At 47.6% G+C, this 22,256-nt stretch overlaps 1 protein-coding gene across 1 annotated transcript in view; it reads right to left on the reverse strand.

Moving 5' to 3' along the window:
* The window catches only part of LOC311241721 (protein phosphatase 1H-like), a gene marked incomplete at both ends in the record, with an annotated part of 76,725 nt that extends 55,265 nt beyond the window's left edge, over positions 1 to 21,460 (reverse strand). Inside the window, 1 exon segment of the mRNA XM_084330603.1 lies at positions 21,192 to 21,460. Within this exon segment, the coding sequence (XP_084186729.1) occupies positions 21,192 to 21,460 (269 nt within the window).
* Between the last annotated feature and the right edge of the window lie 796 nt (positions 21,461 to 22,256).

Raw genomic sequence — 22,256 nt, forward strand, 5'->3', positions numbered from 1 at the left:
AAGAAAAAAGAAAAAGATTTATCTTTTTTTTTTTTTTTTACAGAAAATTATCACTAAAGTGCTATCTGTTGCAGCTGCACTGTTATCCATGAAAATAGCATATTTGGATAAGTTTGACCATTTCTCAAAATCTGAAAATCATTATTTAATAAAACACAGAAAAAGATCACCAAGTTACTCTGGATAAAAAATAACTTTACAGACAACATTGAGACAAAGCTTCCAGACACATCTCCATCCAAACTCTTGGAAGAACTCATTGAAATCTCATCTGATACCACCTGGAGAGCTAGTTTCAGAGTGTGGTGCTGAGTACCAAGTATCTCATGATGCAGCAGTTAAGGTGTTGATACCATTCAGCACCACATATCTGTGTGAAGCTGGCTTTTCATCTCGCGAGGGAAGGTGTTGTCAATTTGAAAGGTCACGATATTGGTGTTATTTCAATCAATTTAAACATGGCCCATTTCATGACTATTTTGTTGGGGGGGGGGGGGCCCAAAATATTTTGGTCCGCCAAAGGGGAGCCTGACAGAAAATGTTTGAGAAGCACTGCTTTAAAGGAACACGCCAACACTATGGGAAATGTGCTTACTGTCTTTTCCAGAGTCAGACAAGAAGATAGATACCAATTTACTTTCTGTGCGTTCAGTAGAAAGCTATCCGGCTGCAAGCTAGCCTAGCTTAGCACAAATTAATGGAAGCGGAGCTCAGCTAGTGGTCCGTATCCGCTTCCATTCATTTGCCAGGCTAGATTGTATCAACAACTCCATTCCTATTTATTAAAAAAAAATATATATAATAATTGGAGGTGGGGCTACCCATTTGTTTACGTTGGGATCATTGGTTGGACCTTTAATGCCAGCAATGCCAGGTGTTTCAATGTCATAGTTCACAATTCCAAGTGTCTCATCTACGTGATTTTGGAATTGAAACACTTCAATTTAAAGCTCAGTTCAGTCAGTGAACCGCAGGTGGTTCTCGTTTTGTTAATGACTCAAAAGGTCCACCTTTTCCATGGCGTCAGTGGAGTCGTAGACAGAGAGGATTTAACCGGCTCATGTCATTTGGGTGCAAATAAACAGGGGAACGAGGGCAGACGAGACTGACGGCTCAGTTGAGTTTGACAGAGAACTTGGATCTGAAGTGTGTGTGTGTGTGTGAGTGTGTGAGAGAGAGGGAGCGAGAGAGAGAGATAGCGAGATAGATAGTGAGAGAGAGAAAGATGCTAGCAAGAGAGAGAGAGTGAGAGAGAGATAGCGAGAGAGAGAGAGAGAGAGAGAGAGAGAGAGGGGGGGGTTCAAAATAATTCCTGTCCTCACCATCTGTGTAGAAAATCTCCCCTTCCACAAGAGAATGCAAAAACAATTAAAAAGAAATTCTCACATATGCATGCCAAGCATAAGGTGGCAATAATGCCCTGGAAGCAGCAGCGCTCACTTACCTCCTGCTCCAGAAAAATATAATTACACAGCTGGCTCATCATTCTTAGCCCAGTTTAATCAATGTTTTATACCTTAAAAAAACACGGTATACTGTATTGCACATTGTTATTGGCTGGGGGAGAGGTTAGAGGGCCTAATTAGCCACTGGAATGAATGAAGAGGAGGCTTTAATTACAGATACATGATAACATGACCTGGAATCATTAAACCAGCAGTACCTCCTGAGACTCTCGGGTCTAGGAGAGAGAGGGGGGGGGGGGGGGGGCAAAGAGGGAGGGAGAGAGACAGACAATTGTGTGTATTGAGCTGTACTGTACTGTACCCATTCTGCAATCTGTTAATTAAAGTTTTCAATCAATCAAACAAATTGCAGGCCTTTTTTCTTTCTTTCTTACTGTCGACACTCGACACACAACTTAAAAAAAAAAAAAATGATTACTAATATTTCCAGGCGTCCAAACGATTATTACTAATATTTCCAGGCGTTGTAACTGAGGGGTACAATTCCCTGACTGTATTACTAGATATGATACTTACTACCACTACCTTTGTACTTAATATTCGGCCACCCAGTACACGGCATAAATATATTATCATGAACACTCTCACGTAGATGAAACGGATCCAACACAAATGTACGAATTAGAAACAGGTCTTTATTTCCTACACAGCGATGGTGTGTAGAATAAACACTTAATCACTTAATTACATTTATGAATTGAAATAGTATGCACTTTTATGGCAAGGAGTATTCGTCGGTATATCAATAGATAATGTCCAATCTCTGAAGGCGCAGGTGGTAAATATACGACCTGGAATAGTTAAGGAATAACAGCAATGATACTTTAATGATTATAGGCTGGATACACTAGAGGGGGTTAATCCGGTCGCTTGTAAGCCGACAGGAGTAGGAGGGGGGGGGGGGTAGAATCCAGCTGCCTCGTCCGGCCAAGGGTATCCCAGGTGAACCCACTGTAGTGCCGTTCAATGCGCCGGCGATCCTTGGACCACAGATGAAAGCAGGTGGACTCTTTGTGGGCCGGCTCTCTCCGGTCCACGGGGGAGAGATGTGGAGAGACCTCGTCTTGCAGAGCGTCTCCTCACCTTGCGTCCTCTCCAGGGGGGGGGGTTCCAACACACGGTAGTGTCGGGGGTCTTTATCCATAGAATAATCAAAGTATCCAAAGCATAATCCGTGCCTGGGAAGGCGGGCTGTCGTCGGTAGAATAATCCGGTATACAGGTCCACTCGCTCGTCGGCTCTGGGGCTCCTCGGGTGCAGCTTCACATAGGGTCAACCACCCTGGGTAAGCAGCCAGTTCTCTGCCCGAAACGATGGGGTACTGACTACGGTAGTATTCTCACCGCACGAAGCACTATATATTAACAGACTATTATTAGCTTAATAGACTACGTCCAACTCGACGATATAGTGCCAAATATGACTATTCAAATATTAATATACACGATGTCTCAATACCGATGGTAGGCCGAACTTGGCCTTACTCCCACACGTGGCATCGCGGGGAGGCTTTACGTCTGTGACTCTATTGGAGGGTAAGAAACTGGACTGAAAAGAAAGTCCTACTTTAGTAGCGCAGTATATATACGCACTATGAACAAATAGTCCCATTAGTGGTGCGGTAGCCAAATTCCTACGCGGAACTAGGACTTGTTCGTACATGTCGAGCGGTACGTTTGAACTGGGTCTGAGGGGTATGGCAGCCTGGCACCAAGGTCTCGACCAATAGTAGAATGGAGACTATTATGGGATGTTCAGTAGGCTAGAATGGATATTCAATGCATATTGTACAAGGAATATACAAGGGATATCAGGGAATATTAGAGAATATACAAATACAATTAAATATATATAAATAAATATATATATTCGGTTTAATCTGGCCCTTCACAACAGCCACCCCCTGAATAGGTCCCAGACCTAATCAGTTAAACGGAGACAGATTAATCGCGTTGTCTATTTACACATAAGGGTTTGCTGTAGGGGTCAGTCAACTTCACAAAGTCATAGGGTTGTAGGGTCATGGTCATCATCGATTGTGTCTGGGAGTCGAGGCAGTTCTATGAGCCTTGCCACGGGACGGGTGTAAGTGCGACCCTGGACGAGCACTTCAGCTGCTCGGACCTTGCCGTCGGCACCGGTGATCACTTTGCTTACGCGGCCGGCCGGCCACATAGCTCTGGGCAGTGATTGATCAATAATCATGACGACTGTTCCTTCTGTCAAATTGTCTCTCTCCTTTACCCACTTCTGGCGGGTCTGTAGAGACGGTAGGTAGTGCAGTAGGAAACTGTTCCAAAACTTGTCGGCTAATACTTGGCTGTACCTCCACATTCGTCGGCCGTTCGCTTCTTCAGGCCGGTACATTGTCTGGGGTAATGTGGGATCTAGCCGCCCCATCAGGAGTGTGTTGGGGGTAACTGGGTCGATATCCGCCACATCACTGGAGACATATCCGAGGGGCTTCGAGTTAAGTACTCCCTCAATCTCCGTGAGGACTGTCATTAGGACTTCTTCCGCCACAGTCTGGGCCCCAAGTACTGCGTACAGGGCTGTCTTTATGGAGCGCACTTCTCGTTCCCAAGTGCCACCGAAGTGGGGTGCGTTTGGGGGGTTGAATTGGAAATCAACCTGTGCTGGAGCGAGGTGGGTCTTAAGTTCTGGGCCCATAGCTTGGAAGCTCTCTCTCAGCTCTCTTTCGCCGCCTTTAAAGTTTGTCCCATGATCGGACAATAGGGTAGACGGTCTTCCTTTCCGTGATATGAATCTACGGAAGGCCATAAGGAATGAGTCTGTGCTCATGGTCGGGAGAAGCTCGATGTGTATCGCTCTGGTGGTCATGCATTTGAATACAATACCCCACCGCTTCTCGGTTCCTCTTCCTTTCTTTATGTGCAGCGGGCCAAAGCAGTCCATACCCGTTGAGTGGAATGGCTTGTCACCGATTCGGAGGCGACATGGAGGAAGGTCAGCCATCCTTGGTATGCTGGGCTGCGCGCGCCACTTGCGGCAGTCTAGACATGTTCGTTGGAAGCGTCGTACCGCCTCTCTTCCTTGTAGGATCCAGTAACGACGTCTGATTTCCGCGAAGACTCTTTCTGCTCCTGCGTGATGTACATCCTCATCGTATTTCTTTATAATCAGCTCTGTGACCTTGTGTCGGCTGTTCAATACGATCGGGTATTTAATGTCATCCGGTAGATTGGGGGCTCTGCGTAGGCGACCACCCACTCTGATGAGGGTGTGAGCGTCGCTCTCGGGGGCCAGGTGAATTAATCTGCTGTCGGATGGGACGGGCTTTCCTCCCTGTAGACAGGCCAATTCATCGGGGAACGAGTCTCTCTGGGCTCGCTGCAGTAGAAGCAATTCTGCTTCCTCGTAGTTAGCTGCTGACATATCAGCGGGGGACTTGCACTCCGGGTGGTACCGCAGGAATGTTCTTTGTTGTGCACTCTCTATGGACGTGCAATCGTTTATGTTAGGGTCGGTGGAGGCTACGGTGCTCAATCCACAGAACACAGACTTCTTAATTTCCACCTCCTCTGGACTTGCTTCCCTCGGGATAGGCATGGGCCACTGTCCTTCCGGGAGTCTTAGGAATGCGGGGCCGTCACTGTAGACATTGCGACGGGTGAGGTCATCCAGGGGCATCCCCCGGGTGATGACGTCAGCTGGGTTCTGTTTTGTATCAACGTAGCGCCACTCTGTTTCTCCGGTTAACTCTTCGGTTAAGTCTTGAATCTCGGTGACTCTGACTCCCACGAAGACTTTGTACTTGCATGAGTCCGATTTGATCCAGGCGAGTACCGTCGTGGAATCTGACCACAGGATTGTTCTAGACACCGGTATGGTGAGCTCACGTTGGATGAGCGTGGCTAGGTGCGCTCCGGCTAGGGCTGCGCAGAGCTCTAGACGTGGGATAGATTGTTGCTTGCGTGGGGCTATTCTCGAGCGGGCGAGGACAAATGCTGTGTAGATCTCTCCCCCCTGGTCTTGGGCCCGCAAGTAGGCTACTGATCCGTATGCGACCTCTGAGGCGTCACTGAAGACGTGTAAGTCCATTTTACATGTCTCTGGCCTCACCGTGGGTGGGAAGTAGCTTCGGCGCATATTAACGCCTGGGAGTGAGTGGAGCTCCATCTCCCACTCTCTCCAGGTGGATGCAAGGTGTGCGGGAATGGGGTCGTCCCAGCCCTGGTCCTTGTCCCACAATGCTCGTACAATCATTTTTGCCCTGGTGGTGTACGGTAGAATACATCCTAGCGGGTCATATTGTCGGGCGAGTGTTGTGTACACACTCCGTCTGGTGGTCGGCGCCGCCGCCGGCCTTCCCTGCTCCGTAGTCAGGGGCTTGTGTCTGTAGTGAAGCGAATCTGTTTTGAATCGCCACACCAATCCCAGGGTCATCTCCTGGGCTTCTCCCGGGATTGTAGCCATCCAGGTCTCGCTGCTGGCTGCCTTGTCCTCGGAGGAGAGGCTGCGCAGTACTTGCGGATCGCTGCTGGCCCACTGCCTGAGATCAAAGCCGCCTTTGATCAATGAGGCGCGGAGTTTAATCAGGAGAGCCTCGGATTCTTCCTGGGTTGAAAGGCTTTGTAGACAGTTGTCTACGTAGAAGCTGTTCTTTACGCTGTGTCGGACCTCTTCGTCCGCTGCTGGGTCCTCTGCTACATGTTTCTGTAGTGCAAATGTCGCACAGCAGGGGCTGCACGTCGTTCCGAAGGGGAGGACTTCCCATTGGTAGATGGCTGGGTGCTCATCTCCTGGCTTCTCTCTCCATAGGAACCGTAACAGGGGCTTGTCCGCCTCTACTAATCTCACCTGCAGGAACATTCCTTTAATGTCCCCGCTGATGGCCACCTTTTCCTGGCGGAAGCGGAGTAGAACGCCGAGTAGGGAGGGGCCGAGTGTGGGACCGGGCAGTAACTCTTTATTCAGATTTTGGGATCCGATCTGGTAGCTGCAGTTAAATACTATGCGGTCTTTACCGTTGTGATGGACCTTGTGGTGGGGCACGTACCACGATTCAGTGGTCTGGTCAGCCTCTTTAATGTCCATCTTTGTGACGTGTCCCGCTGTGATGAGCTTCTCAATCTCAGCGCGGTATACACTCTCTTGGGCGGGGTTCTTGGCTAAGCGCCGCTCCGTGTTCAGCAGGTACCGTTCTATGGCGTCTGTCTTGGCGTGGAAAGTAGGCATTCCTTCTCGCCGCAGGAGTGGCGTGGCGTATCTCAACACGCCGTTGACCGGGACTCTCTTGGTCCCTGTCTCGAGGAGGTGAATGGCGTAAATGTCATCTTTAGAGCGAATGTCTTTCTTTCCATTCTTAAAGGGCATTTGTTCCAAGCTCCATAGCCGCTCTACGTGTTGCAGGAGTGCGGTTTCTCCCTCTGTGACTCGGGAGTGGAGACATCTAGTGGCTGTACTTCGGTTGAGAGATTTGGCGAGCGGGCCTTGGAGAGTCCATCCCAAACGGGTCTCGACTGCTGCAGGACAGCCTCGGGGTCCGGTATGAACCCGGTCCATCGGGACAATGAGGTCTGCATGGTCGGAGCCTATCAACAGGGTCGGCATAGCATTGTCTATGAGCGGGATCGGTAACTTGCGCAGATGTGCATATTTCTCCATCAGCTTGGCGACGGGGTATGTGTGCCGCGACAGTCCTATTTCTTGGCTGGTGAAAGCGTCTGCAATCTGGTACCGTCGCTCAGGCTGGCCGCTTGCTGCGATAGAGAATGAGACATTCTCGCCCTTTATCGTCTTCAAATCTCGTCTTATTGTCCGAATTGTCATTTGGGTTTTGCTTCCCCGCAGCCCTAGCTGGGCCGCAGCGGAGGCGAGCAGCAGGGTCTTCTCTGACCCGTCATCGAGGACGGCGTAAGTGTCCAGGACTTTATTCTGGTAGCTTAGTGTCACACGCACTACTTTTAGGAGTACTCGGGCTCCACTGCTGCTGGCGGGATCGATGTACATGACGCTCGCTTTGCGGCTGGATGGTGCAGGTGAAGGGCGCCGTCTGTTACTGTCGTGAAGTATGTCCAGATGGGCTCCATCGCACTTGGTGCACCTTTTCTTTAAGCGGCATTCGGCTGCCATGTGTGAGCGCGCACAGCGAAAACAGCGCTTGTTGGACTTTATCCATTGACCTGCTTCCTCCGCGTTCAGCTTGGGGAAGGAGTCACATTGCGCTAGCCAGTGTTCTTTCTCACAGTAGGGGCACACTATCTTCCACTTCTCCGTTCTGGAGGGGGTACTGTGGCTCCTGCTGCTCGGTACTGACTCCGATTGGTGCATCACAGTCACCGATCTTCTTCCATCATTTAGTCGTCTGGTTCCTTCTCTGGAGCCAGGGGTGCTCCGTCCGAATGTATCTAGCCGTAGGCTGCTGACTTCTCTCGCCAGGAAGTCTGCTAGATCGAGGAGGTTCGGTTCGGGGCCATTCGGGTCTCTGTGGTCCCTCTGCCGCCTAAAGCGCTCCTGACGAGCGGGCGGCAGCTTCTCCAGGATCCTTTCCACATTTGAGTTGGCGTAAAGTTCATACTTCCCCTTCTCTCTTTGCGCTCCCAACATCCCTACCAGGGACTGCACTCTGATGGACAGGTCGTCCAGTGCTCGATTGTCTATTGCTGGGGGTAAGCGGTCGATGTGTCGGATCTCCTGGATCACGTAATCCCATATGCGCCCATACCTCTGGTCCAATGCTACCAGCGCTGCTGTGTATGGGGTGGTGGAAGTCGCGTAGGCGAGCGCTATATTATGTGCGCGGGGCACCTTTAAGTGCTGCAGTAGGATGGCGTATTTGTGGCGTTCATCCAATACATCCACCAACATGGTCTCCAGACACATGCGGAGTTCTGTATACTGGGCCCGGTTCTCTTGGGTGAAGTCGGGTACCATAGGCGTGCCAATGTATGACGCTGACTGTGGATACATCGGCGAGCGTTGGGGGAGAGGCCTCCTAGGCGAGTCTCCTCCCGCTCCTTGGTATGGGCTGGTACCGGCAGTGTACCATGGCCCGCTTGTCCAGGTGCTGTTCCTCGGTGCGGGTCGTGCGTCGTGCTCACCCGTGTATAGAGTCGGGGGTCTGTAGCGCAGCTCCGCGGGAGTATAGCCTGGGCTGTACCGGACCTCCTGGTCCGGTAGAGTACTGTGCTGTCTTCGGGCGCGGTTCTCCTCCTCTTCCTCTTCGTCTTCAGTTAGGTCATCCAGTGCTTGTAGTCTCTGGTTTAGCCTCTCCACAGGATATGCTGCTCCTTCCCGGTTGCTAGGTCTCGCTTGGACCGGTGGGGGGAGGTGGTCTGTGGGGGGTATAGACCTCGTCTGTTGGTCAAGTTCAGGGTTGTTTACTCGGCTAGGGGATGCCGCCCTGGAGGTGTGTCTAGACGAGTTCCTGGAGCCTCTGGCGGAGGGAGAGGGTGTTGTCCGTCTGATCAGCTGTTCTATTAGTTGCGCTTGCTGTCTGTCGCGCTCTGCGTCCCGTAGAGCACCAGCAGCTGCTCGCTGGCTGTCTGCTCGGTCTCGGGCCACATTCTCTTCCATCTGAATGCGTCTTATTTCCAGGCGTATCTGCTCGTGTTCGCTTCGTTGCTGTATCTGCAATCGATCGCGTTCACCCTGGAGTCTATCGCGTTCAGTAGAGGCTTTCAGGCTGACGAGGAATGCCTGCTGTAGGGTCCTCTCTGCCTCGCTGGGAGAAGGCGGTTGTATAGGGGAGCCTTCCCTCGGGGTACTCCTTGCGGAGCCTTGGAGCTCTATCTCCACGGTGCTCTCCCCGTCTTCTTCCGTGCCGAGTTCTCTCTCGGTAGCGTTGTATTCCTCCCGGGACTCATCGGGGACTACTTCTTCAGTACTGGCGGGGTGTGAAGTCATGTCTGGTTCCCACTGGTCCCCACCGTGAACTTGGTCAGTTACATTAGAGCCCGTAGGGGCCTCTATGGTCGGGGTAGTCTGGGCGTTGGGGTTAGACATACTTTTACTTTCTAGTTTTACCGCGTTTACTGTTAGTAGAAGACTAGGTTGTTGACTGACAGCGTAAGCCTCTAAGTACTGAGGGAGCCGTCGTTCGCGCTGCGGGCGTTGGTTAGGAGGATCGTTTCGTGGAGTGTTCATCATAGGCCATTTCAATATTAATAACACTATATTAATATTACACTAATTACCCTCCGGCTCGAAGGACCAATTGTAACTGAGGGGTACAATTCCCTGACTGTATTACTAGATATGATACTTACTACCACTACCTTTGTACTTAATATTCGGCCACCCAGTACACGGCATAAATATATTATCATGAACACTCTCACGTAGATGAAACGGATCCAACACAAATGTACGAATTAGAAACAGGTCTTTATTTCCTACACAGCGATGGTGTGTAGAATAAACACTTAATCACTTAATTACATTTATGAATTGAAATAGTATGCACTTTTATGGCAAGGAGTATTCGTCGGTATATCAATAGATAATGTCCAATCTCTGAAGGCGCAGGTGGTAAATATACGACCTGGAATAGTTAAGGAATAACAGCAATGATACTTTAATGATTATAGGCTGGATACACTAGAGGGGGTTAATCCGGTCGCTTGTAAGCCGACAGGAGTAGGAGGGGGGGGGGGGGTAGAATCCAGCTGCCTCGTCCGGCCAAGGGTATCCCAGGTGAACCCACTGTAGTGCCGTTCAATGCGCCGGCGATCCTTGGACCACAGATGAAAGCAGGTGGACTCTTTGTGGGCCGGCTCTCTCCGGTCCACGGGGGAGAGATGTGGAGAGACCTCGTCTTGCAGAGCGTCTCCTCACCTTGCGTCCTCTCCAGGGGGGGGGGTTCCAACACACGGTAGTGTCGGGGGTCTTTATCCATAGAATAATCAAAGTATCCAAAGCATAATCCGTGCCTGGGAAGGCGGGCTGTCGTCGGTAGAATAATCCGGTATACAGGTCCACTCGCTCGTCGGCTCTGGGGCTCCTCGGGTGCAGCTTCACATAGGGTCAACCACCCTGGGTAAGCAGCCAGTTCTCTGCCCGAAACGATGGGGTACTGACTACGGTAGTATTCTCACCGCACGAAGCACTATATATTAACAGACTATTATTAGCTTAATAGACTACGTCCAACTCGACGATATAGTGCCAAATATGACTATTCAAATATTAATATACACGATGTCTCAATACCGATGGTAGGCCGAACTTGGCCTTACTCCCACACGTGGCATCGCGGGGAGGCTTTACGTCTGTGACTCTATTGGAGGGTAAGAAACTGGACTGAAAAGAAAGTCCTACTTTAGTAGCGCAGTATATATACGCACTATGAACAAATAGTCCCATTAGTGGTGCGGTAGCCAAATTCCTATGCGGAACTAGGACTTGTTCGTACATGTCGAGCGGTACGTTTGAACTGGGTCTGAGGGGTATGGCAGCCTGGCACCAAGGTCTCGACCAATAGTAGAATGGAGACTATTATGGGATGTTCAGTAGGCTAGAATGGATATTCAATGCATATTGTACAAGGAATATACAAGGGATATCAGGGAATATTAGAGAATATACAAATACAATTAAATATATATAAATAAATATATATATTCGGTTTAATCTGGCCCTTCACAACAGGCGTCATACAAATATTTGTATTTGTCAAGAAACATGCCTGATGCCGGCAGTGCCTTTTATCAACTTTGACCCCCCATTCCGTGTTCGTACCTTTCACACAGAACATAGCAGAACAATGGGGTAAGAATCACACCGTGAACGGGCAGCGTGGGAGGAGCTACAGACAGGAAGAGAAGGGGGGGGGGGGGGAGAGAGGGAGAGAGACATAGGTGAGGGGGGAGAGAGGGAGATGGAAACATGGATGGAAAGAGAGAGAGGTGAGAGGTGAGGGAATGAATGAAGAATGAATGAATTATTTTATTTCGAATGTTTACAAATAAATAAACAAACTAATAATTTTTCGAACATTTTCACAAATAAACAAACGAAAAGGATAGGTTTGAAGCCGAAGGCTTATAGAGCAACCTACCCCTAATTCAATAATTTGTTTTCAAAATATAACAAAAAATAAATCAACAATCAAAAATCAACAAAAAACGATCCAGAAAAGAACAAAAACAGTTAAAGTTTGCAAGATAAAACAAACAAACAAACAAACAAAAAATCAACAATCAACAAAAAAAAACATTCCTGAAAAGAACATAAGCCAACATAGGAAAAATCAAAAATTCATCTGCAATACCAGAGTTTCATGGTAGAAAAAGAAGAAGAAAAGACATTTCTTTTTAAACTTAAAATAATAACTTTTTTATTTCATCCGGTATATTGTTCCAGAGTTGCACTCCTTTAACTGACACAGACAGAGAGGTGAGGGAGGGAGGAAGAAAGACAGCGATATAGGTGAGGGGGGAGAGAGAGGTGAGGGAAGGAGTGAGAGAGAAAGAGAGAGGTGAGGGAGGGAGAGAGAGAGGTGGGGGAGAGAGAGGTGAGGGAGGGAGAGGTGAGGGAGGGAGGGAAAGAGGGGTGAAGGAGGCAGAGAGGTGAACAATCTCACATCCCACTCCCTGACACTCAGCACTGGTGCTAGGGATGGGTACCGAATTCGGTACTTTTGAGGTACCGAACCGAAACACGTCGGTACTACCGAGTATCGAATCAAGTGAGATACCAAAAAAAAAAAAAAAATTGTTTTTACTTTTTTCTTTTCATATCAACGTTCACACGCACAATATATGCTTACCTAGGATTTGACTTGATTCAACAACAAAGCAGTCGGAGCAATGACAAGCCGAAAACTGTCGAAATTGTAGTTATTTGAAGTTTGGATTTTTTATTTTTACGACTGAGGTAGGTAAATTAAATTTCTTAAGACTAAAGTACCGAAAAAAGGTACCGTTGGGTACCAGTATTGATGTACCGGTACCGGTATCGGTTCAAATGTGAAAGGTACCCATCCCTAACTGGTGCCCCTCAGGGCTGCGTCCTTTCCCCCTGGCTCTTCTCCATCTACACCAACCAACTCATCTCCCTGGACAGCTCAGTAAAACATTTTTAAATATGCAGACGACATCACCATCCTCGGCCTGATCACAAACAACGACGAGACCTCATACCGGCGAGAGGTGGACAGAGCAGCGAGATGGTGCTCCATCAACAACCTCCTGCTCAACAACCTCCAAAACCACGGAAATAGCCATCGATTTCAGATCTGCCAAAAAAAACACACAAACTCCCACTATCAATCTCTGACCAATCCATAACCCTGACGGACTCACTCAAATTCTTTGGCACCCACATCAACAATAACTTAAAATGGGACACCAACATCACCTCCAACACGAAAAAGGCCCAGCAGCGACTGTACTTCCTCAGGGACTACACTACAGGGTCAAACGCCACCTGACTCCTGCTGGTCGCCTGGTCCAATTCTATACTGCCATCATCCAAACTTCCAAAGCATACTCACCTCATCAATCATAGTCTGGTATGGTTCTGCACAAAAACACTCCATTCAAAAACTTTGGCGCATCATAAACAAGGCCTCCAAAATCATAGGGTGTGACCTTCCCTCCCTGGACTCCATCTTCACCTCCCGCACAACCACCCACGCCAGAAAAATTGCAAAGGACCCCTCACACCCAGCACACCCCCTGTTTCAGCCCCTGCCCTCGGGTAGGCGCTTCAAGTCCATCCTCTCAAAAACCACCCGCTTCAAGGACAGCTTCTTCCCAACCGCCATTCGGACACACTACGTTTAGCCTGGTTCTGGTATTATTAATGTTTTTTTTTTAATATTGTTAAAGGTTTAAGCATTTATTGTAATTTTGTCTTGTTAATTGTGTGTAAACAAGGCGTACACGTGTCCCAACTCACACAGTCATTGTGGCGTAGGGCTGACCTTCCAAGCTTTTTTTGGCAATCGAAGCTTCGGGGCCGAGCTTCGATTTTAATTCGAAGCTTCGGGAATTCGTTTTTAATTTCTTTAATTATTATTATTATTATTTCTTTTTTTACTTCGATTTTTTTTTAATGTTCGAAGCTTGTGCCATCGAACGAAGCTTCGAAGCTTCGAAGTATTTAAGACAGCCCTATGCGTCACCTTTTTTATTGTATTTTACTATTAGTATTTTACCTTAGTGTTCTATTGTTTGTTGTATTGTCTTGGCATAAACGTACAACTGCAGACCTCTGTCCATGCAGCTCTTACAAATACAAATACAATTTAGCAGTGGCGGCCGGCCGATAGGGGGCGCTGGGGCGCCGCCCCCCCCCCCCCCCCCCCCCTGGTTGAGAGAGAGGGAGAAGAAGAACTTGTGTTTTTTATTTTAGATATTTTGAAGCCCTAAAAATAAACTAAACATGTTTAAAATGAATAATAATTACTATTAAAATGCACAATAACGTTAATATAGCATGTATGTAATATAGTTTGTTCATGCTATTCTCCCCTCTAGTTTGTGATTGACGTCACTCTCATAGAACTCTACCTACCTCCCAAGTTGGGCGCTAGTCCTAAACGCACACTGACTCGGCGTCACTGCGCGCAAGCGGCCAATGTAAATGAATCAAGGAAATAAATGTAGCCTATCAACGGTCATAAATATGATCTGTGGGGGGCGCGGCTTTCTAGCGCTCCAAGCAAGCAGAGTCACTGGTGTGTTGTCACTCCCTCCACACAGAACGGAGATTTTGCTAGCTTACTAGTAGCTACCATGGATCATGGAGGCAGAACATTCCAACCTCGAAAATGCAGGTAAATCCCTCAAAACAATACCTTTTGAGAGATGAACACTGGAGTGAAAGAGTTTCGACCTCATCAGCCTGATATCTCAATTCAGAAACAATCAACGGACAGAGGAAGACAATATACTCTGTCGTTTTCTAGCTGGTGGTAAGAAGTGTTGGCTACTTGGCTAACAAGAAGCTATATGCTAGCTGGATGCAGTCATGTAAATGCCGTTGCTTTCCATTCCTGCTTTTTAAAACGACGGGGACAGATGCAACATGCCCATGGACTGTTACTTTTTTTTAAAGTGGATTATGGCTTGCGGACAGCTGAATATCTCGCCCCCTTCAACTCTTGTGATGGTAAGTCTATGTTTAATTTACGCAAGCTAGCCTTGGCTCTTTTAACAATATGCAAAATATGCTGTACTCATACTGAAGTTATTCTTGGTATATACTGTATACTAGGTGATCTTTTGCAGTTCCTTTTAATTTGTGTAAGGTTAGTGCCTGGGATTCCACGCCATGCTGTGTGTGTGTGTGTGAAAGAGAGAAAGAGAGAGATAGAGAGATAGAGGGGGATACTAATTAATTTCGCCGCGGGGGGCATAATCACCCGGGACAATATATTGGTAACTTGTTTCAAATGACAAGATATACCTCTGTGATTATTATTGTACGGATCTGAATACGGGCGTGCGCGTGGGAGCATGCACAAATATATTACAGTGATAATATGCTGCTCCCGAGTCCGAGAGAGAGAGAGAGAGAGAGAGAGAGAGGGAGAGAGAGAGAGAGTTTTGAGATCTGGGCGTGCGTGTTTGTGTAGGCGCTGTTGGAAACGTGGCTGCATTGACTGTGATCATATAGATTGATGGCAATGGTGATAGTTGTACTCTACCTACTTAAATATTCGTACCTTGTGGTTTCGCCGAAGCTCTGACGTGCACAGTAGGCTACTCAGTGTGTGGTTTCGCCAATGCGTGCACGCGTGTGTTTGTGTGTGTGTGACATTGCGATACCTCGGTACATGTTTGCAAAATGTTTGGTATAGCGCCCCCCCTGGAGAAGAATTCACCAGCCGCCACTGCAATTTAGTCATTTAGCTGACGCTTTTATCCAAAGCGACAAATTGTGAACAACAAGTCACCAGGAAACATCTCTTTTTGGTCAAATAGTATCGAGCTTGAGTGTTACAGTATACAGTACATATTTGTCACACCCTATTCCTGCCTGCACCCCCCCCCCCCCCTCTCTCTCTCTCTCTCTCTCTCTCTGATTACCGGCGTGGAGTCAGGTGTGTGAGAGCGCAGGGAACAGCTGATCTGTGTGCTGATTGCTTCACCTACATAGACCTGGCTCAGATGTCATCACGCTGCCCAGATCGTAGCTTAGTATTCTCCAGTCAGTCGTAGTCTTTAGCGCTTTGCAGTTATTTAGTATTCCGTACCCTGTGTCTCGTGTCTAAGCCTCGTCTCCCTTTCCCTCAGTCCTCATCTGGCTCCACGTCCTGTTCTCTACTCTTGGATTAAAGAGCACCTACGGGAGGCTGCAATTCGAAACTGGCCACTGTAAATGTCCAACCCCCCCCCCCCTCCTAATAGACAGTCTCCTCCCCACCGTATGTATATTATTCTCTCCCCACTGTATGTATTTTTTTCTACTCCCACACACCCACCCCCTCCTAATGTACAGTCTCCTCCCTATCATATGTATATATTCTCTGTTAGGATCTCTGGGTAACAGTACTGTATATTTGCATATCGTATATATGTCACAAATGTAACAGTACCTGTATGTCATGTATGTACCTATGCCATAAATGTCATGATGTCATGTATGTTGTGTATGTCATAAATGTCACTATGAATTGAAAATGGGGGACCCTGATGTAAACAAGACAAACGTCTTTCTCTGGTCTGCATCCCCTTAACAATTGTGTGTATTGAGCCGTACTGTATTGTACCCATTCTGCAATCTGTTAAATAAAGTTTTCATTCATTCATTCATGTATGACCTCCGCCTGCCTGACCATTCTCCTTGCTTACTCCCCGGACTGCCTGAGTATCTGATCCCGTGTTTACGACCCCCACGCCTGTCTTACTACCCTGCTCCTCATACGGCCCTCTGGACTATACGAATACCTCCTCTGTGTCTGACCTACCTCTGCCTGGACGGCTCGACCCTTGTTATAATAAAATACCCGTCTTTTGGGTTATACTGTACCAAGACCTGTCTGCATTTTCTCTGTGTTCTGCATATTGGGTTCAATACGCTCAGCCGTGACAATATTGGCAAGATAGGTCGTAGTATAAGAATAGTAGCATAGTATTAGGGTGCACAATAGTAAAACTATTAAAGACAGTAAGTAAGGGATAGAAAGTAATGGATAGAAATAGAAATAGAACAGCTACTGTGTGATACATGTGTGCATGTGTTTGCTGTGAAACCTCATTCCTTTGAGAAATCTACTGTTGCATGTATTATTATGCCTTAGAAATGTTCTTGTTTTTTAGTCTGTTTATTCTCATCTCTTTACTATTGTACAGCTGTTCTCATATTTGTTCAGCATTATACCTATAACTCATGTTGTCTGCCTGCCTTTTTGAGAAAACAAAGGCTGATTTTCAATAGATTTTCCCCTGAAGGGAAGGGAGACAAGGCTTAAGACACGAGACACGGGTACGGAACACTAAGTCCCATTCCAGGTTATTTTGGGTAATTGGTTTGAGTATTCCTGTTTGGCATGACGTTACATGGATATTAGAACACCTTGTTTAATAACCCATTAATCTTCCCACACCGAGGGTACCGCCCTCCCTTATCTGGGCAGAAAGATTTATGACATGCGTCAGAGGTCTATTATGACCTAAAGGTTAAGAGTGGCACGCTTGTGACACAGAAGGACGGCGGTTCGATCCCCTGACGAGCAGAAAAATCTTGGTTGGGGGAGGTGCATGAATATAGTGTCAAGTCTCCCCTCCCATCACCACTCACTGTGTCCTTGAGCAAGGTGGCACTTTAACCCCCAACCACCCCAGTGGATTGATTGATTGATTGATTGAAACTTTATTTAACAGATTGCAGAATGGGTACAATACAGTACGGCTCAATACAGACAACTGCTAAGAGGATGCAGACCAGAAAAATACTTTCGTCTTGTTTACATCATCAGGGTCCATTTTCAATTCATCAGGACATTTATGACATACAAATATACAGTGCTGTGTAAAAAAAAAAAAAAAAAAAAAAAAAAAAGGGGAGATCATAAAAGAAAATATATACATCCGAAGGGGAAGAAACTGTACATTGGAGGCGGATGGGTGGGTGGGTGGGTGGATGGGGGGGGATTTGGACATTTGCCGGGGCCAGTTTCTAACTGCAGCCACCCGTAGGTGCTCTTTGAGAGCGGTTTTGAAGGAGGGTAGGGATTCCCATTATTTTACGGCTGTGGGTAGGGCGTTCCACATTATTGTGGCATAATTGCGAAACGCGCTGCGTCGCGGCACGGCCGACCCGGGTTCGATTCCCGGACCCGGCGTCGTTTGCCGAGTGTCTTCCCCCCACTCTGTCTCCCGCTCTTCCTCTCTCTCTCTCTCTCTACTGGACTGCCCAGTAGCAGAAAGCGATAAACGCTAAAAAAGAAATCTTAAAAAAATAAATGATTGCGAAACGTTTTTGGAGTGGTTCTACAACAGTAGAAGACTAGACTGGTTGTATTGGGCAGCTCCCAGGTGTGAATGTGTGGAAACTGTATGATTGTGTAGCAGGGCGTGGCTGGAAATGGAGCATACATGCTCAAATAGTCCACCCTGATAAATAATGGTAGATAAAAGAAAGGTGTGGTTATCAAGAGTTTGGGATCCGGGCGGCTAAGTGGCGCAGTGGGCAAGGCGCTCGCCACTAATGCAGGAGATGCTGGGTTCGAGCCCAGCTCTCGGCGTTGCTTCCGGCTTGGCTGGTCGTTCATACTAATACAATTGGCAGTGTTAGGGGGTGGGAAAGCCGGTGGGTGGGGATCGGACGTTGTGGACAGCGACTCCTACAGGTCGGTTGGTGCGCCTGTACAGCAGAATCAGGAAGTATCGGGGGCAGCGTGAGCCTCCCACGCGTTACTCCTCGCCACTGAGAGATCGCGCTGTACAGGTGAAAAGATGCGACGGCTGCCTCCTCGTGTACCGGAGGGGACGCGTCTATTCGTTTCCTAACGCATTTATGCTTCCGCGTTCGCGTTTTGCGCCGATTGGCCACTGATGTTTCTGGTCGCACCAATCGTGTGACGGCAAGTTATTTCGCCGGTTAAGCTTAGGCACTCTTTCGAAGTTGGTTAAGGTTAGAGTTTGTCTTAGAGCAGGGCGATAGAACGCCAGCCCTGATTCCAAACTCTAACCTTAACCAACTTCGAAAGAGTCGCCTAGTGATAAACTAGGCGTTAGGTAGTTTGCTGCTGGTCGAGGCGGAAATGGGCGCGTCACGCGATTGGGCGCACATGTCACATGACTACGTCTAATGTATATACTCTTTTCTTTCTGGACTCTTTTTGCATCACAAACAGTACTGTAATTGCAAATCTGGTATGTCATAAATGTATAGATGTAGCAGTACTGTCTATCGGTATGTCATGTATGTCACATATGTTACGATGAATTGAAAATGGGGGACCCTGATGTAAACAAGACGAAAGTCTTTCTCTGGTCTGCATCCCCTTAACAATTGTATGTATTGAGCTGTACTGTACTGTACCCATTCTGCAATCTGTTAATAAAGTTTTCAATCAATCAATCAAAACCAGAAACGTCAGTGGCCAATCAGATCGCACCAGAAACGGCAGTGGCCAATCAGATTCGCAAAATGCAAACGCGGAAGCATAAATGCGTTAGGAAACGAATAGACGCGGAGGGGACACGTGATGCAAGGCTTGGTCCTCACTGCAGCCGACCAGTGGGAGGCATGGTCTAACAACGTTCGCGACAGGGGAGGGAAGAATTGGATACACGAAAAATTGGGATGGGAGAAAAATAGAAAAATGGGGAGAAAAAGTAGATCAAGAAAAATAAACGAGTTTGGGATCCGTTTAGTCTCCAGTTCACACTAGAGCTGTCAAAACGATTGACAGTTCAGCATGGTAGGCTGAAATAAAAAAAAAATAGGTAACAAAATGCATCTGTAGGGTAGTACAGTAGAGCTGGCTCGATTATGGCAAAAATCCTAATCAAGATTATTTTGATATTGAAATTGCGATTATTAAACATGATTTTGAGAACATCATGACGGCGACTTAATTTGTTTTACCTTTCTTCTTGACCAAAGGCTGCCTTTCTGTCACCCCTAAAAAAATGTGCCTATAGGGCCCCAAAAGTCTAGCTTGGATTGCTAGATTGTTCCACCAATGGCAGATTATGAGCAGCAGAGAAAGACGGTGCCATACTATTACAGAGTAGGCTACATCCAGCAATACTAATGGAGGGGTGTTTGATGCATCACAGTGAGTAGACACTAGACAGTATATAGACGCTAAGCTGTTTTTATGGGCTTGCCTGCCTGCCTTATTACCCTACGATAGAGTCATCATAACATAGTCATAGTTTACCTCCCTCTATATGGGCTTGATGGACTATCCCAGACATTCCCAACAAATATGAAAATATAGAAACTAACTAGTAGTAATATTCTCTGTTATCATATCTGATGGCAAATTTGAAAGGGAAGAAATATTGTCCGTTTTTCTTTGGCCTGCATGGAACCATCGTCTTGAATTTTTTTTAGGAAACCCTGGTCTGAGGCGCCATGTGCTTGAGCTCAAACTGCTGCGTAAAGCATGACGTAGCGGCTAGCGAGCAGATGGCCCCCTGCGGTGCCCGAGTTGAGGGTAAATAGACCGGACAGTACGACGGGTCTTGACATCGAACCACCAAGGCAGCAATGCTGATGATGACATGTCATGGGGAACATCAGATATACAGTATACAGTACAGTACTATAGTACTAGAAAGAGAGACCAACCTTGTATTTCATTATCTGAAAAATATATATATATTATATATATATATATATCTAACCCTAACTAACCTTACTGCCGTGCACTTGTCCTAATAAACTAACCTACACTGTAGCACTCAACACTTTGATGAACATTGTTACTCAGCTGATAGAGTTGTGCCCTTCCTGATGACTTGTCGTACAGAACTTGTATAAGTCGCTTTGGATAAAAGCGGTCAGCTAAATGACCAAATGTAAATGTGTTTCAGTTGAATCTGGCCATACAGGGCCTATATTACCCTAAAGTGTTCTAAGGTAAGAGACTATCAGACAATAACCAGGAGGATGGCACGAGAGGCCATGAAGGCAATATTAGGTTATTTTCTATACTGACCTAATCGCACTATAGAAGGCTTTGACTATATCCTCAATCCAATCACGCATGGCATGCATATTATGCATGAATGAATGAATGACTGACTGAATGAATGACTGACTGACTGAATGAAGAATGAATGACTGAATGAATGAATGAATGAACAGATTGCAGAATGGGTACAATACAGTACGGCATGCCATTGATATCGCCCGTTTCCATCAGCTTCTGATGTACAGTATATATAGGTATAACTGCACCTTCACATGATATCAGCCTCCTGCTCTCGTGCGAAACCCAGCAGCCCAGGGGCTCTGACAGACAGTGCGTGGTGTTGTGGGCCTATATACTGTACATGATTGTTGTTGCTTTTTTTAGTTTTGTTTTCAAGCAGCACGCAAATCAGGCCACATGCTGTCTGTGGTATAGAAAGGTTGTGGTGTTGATGAGGCTGCATGTTGAGGCTGCATGCTGAGGCGAGGATGCTGCTTGTCATAATAAACATGGCAGGTGCAGCAGCCTCTCTCTATAATACCCCCCCCCCCCCCTATAATAAACTCAAACAAAAACACACACACACACACACAAGGACTGACAACACTTGAAGGAAACCCGCGGGTGATGATGATGACGGGCAAATTCAGTCGACTCACTCCGCGTAACCGGTGGCCCACGGTAATCTCTTCTTGGTCTCTCTCAGGATGAGGATGGGCCGCGCGTTGTGGTCCGCCGAGCACTCGGTCTCGTCCGCGGACAGCCCCAGGAACTCGGGTCTCGTGTAGGCGAACTTCACCGGCAGCAGGTCCCCCGGCCCCCCGCGGCCGCCGCCGCTGGAGGAAGAAGAACCACCACCACCACCACCACCACCGGGCACGATCCCTCCCATGAAATTGGCCACCGCCGACTTCACTCGCGTCAGCATGTTGTTGTTGTTGTTCGCGCCGCCGCGTCGCGGTGCGGTGGTGCCGGTGGTGGTGTCCGTGGAGGAGCGGTGGTGGTGCGCTGCGCTGCCGCGACAACCCTTCCCCGGATTTGCCCCCAGCTCGGCGGCAGCGCGTTTGGACGACAGCGACACGGAGGAGGAGGAGGAGGAGAGGAGACCCTGGAAAATACCTCCTCCTGTCGATTCACGATTTCATTCGGGTTGAACTTGTGACTGTGAGCGGGTATAGTGGCCCTAGTAGGCTACTAGAGATGATGGTGAGATGGTGATGATGATGCTGATGACCGTTTCGTCTCTCGTGAACGCGGAAATACATTCGCGATTAGTGGGTCATGTGACTCATCATCCAGGGCTGGATTTGGTCGCCAGCAGGGCCGCTGAGCTGCTTAGGAGGAGCGGGTCCAGACCGCGGGGAGCAGCGCACACGAGTGGCGCCCACAGATACTCAGCCGGCCGACGACACGCACCACTATATATACACGCGCAAACATTTTGATTGGGGCGCAGTAGCAAAGATGCGCATTATTAGTATTAGTATAATTTATTATTACGCCCATTCATAATATCATACCGCTAGCGAGCGATATCTATATGCCCGCCGATATCGCTTTGGGAAGCATCTCTCACACGATCCAAACTATATATCGCAGAGATAAAAATAAGGGACGGGAACCAAGAGCCTTTATTATGGGTCTTCTTCTTGAAATTGAGTGAGCAGGCGACCTAAATAATCAATATAATGCTTGGATGGAGACATCTATTCCCATATATGAAT

The sequence above is a fragment of the Notolepis coatsorum genome (genome assembly GCF_963971535.1).
Source record: "Notolepis coatsorum genome assembly, chromosome: 15".
Lineage (NCBI taxonomy): Eukaryota > Metazoa > Chordata > Actinopteri > Aulopiformes > Paralepididae > Notolepis > Notolepis coatsorum.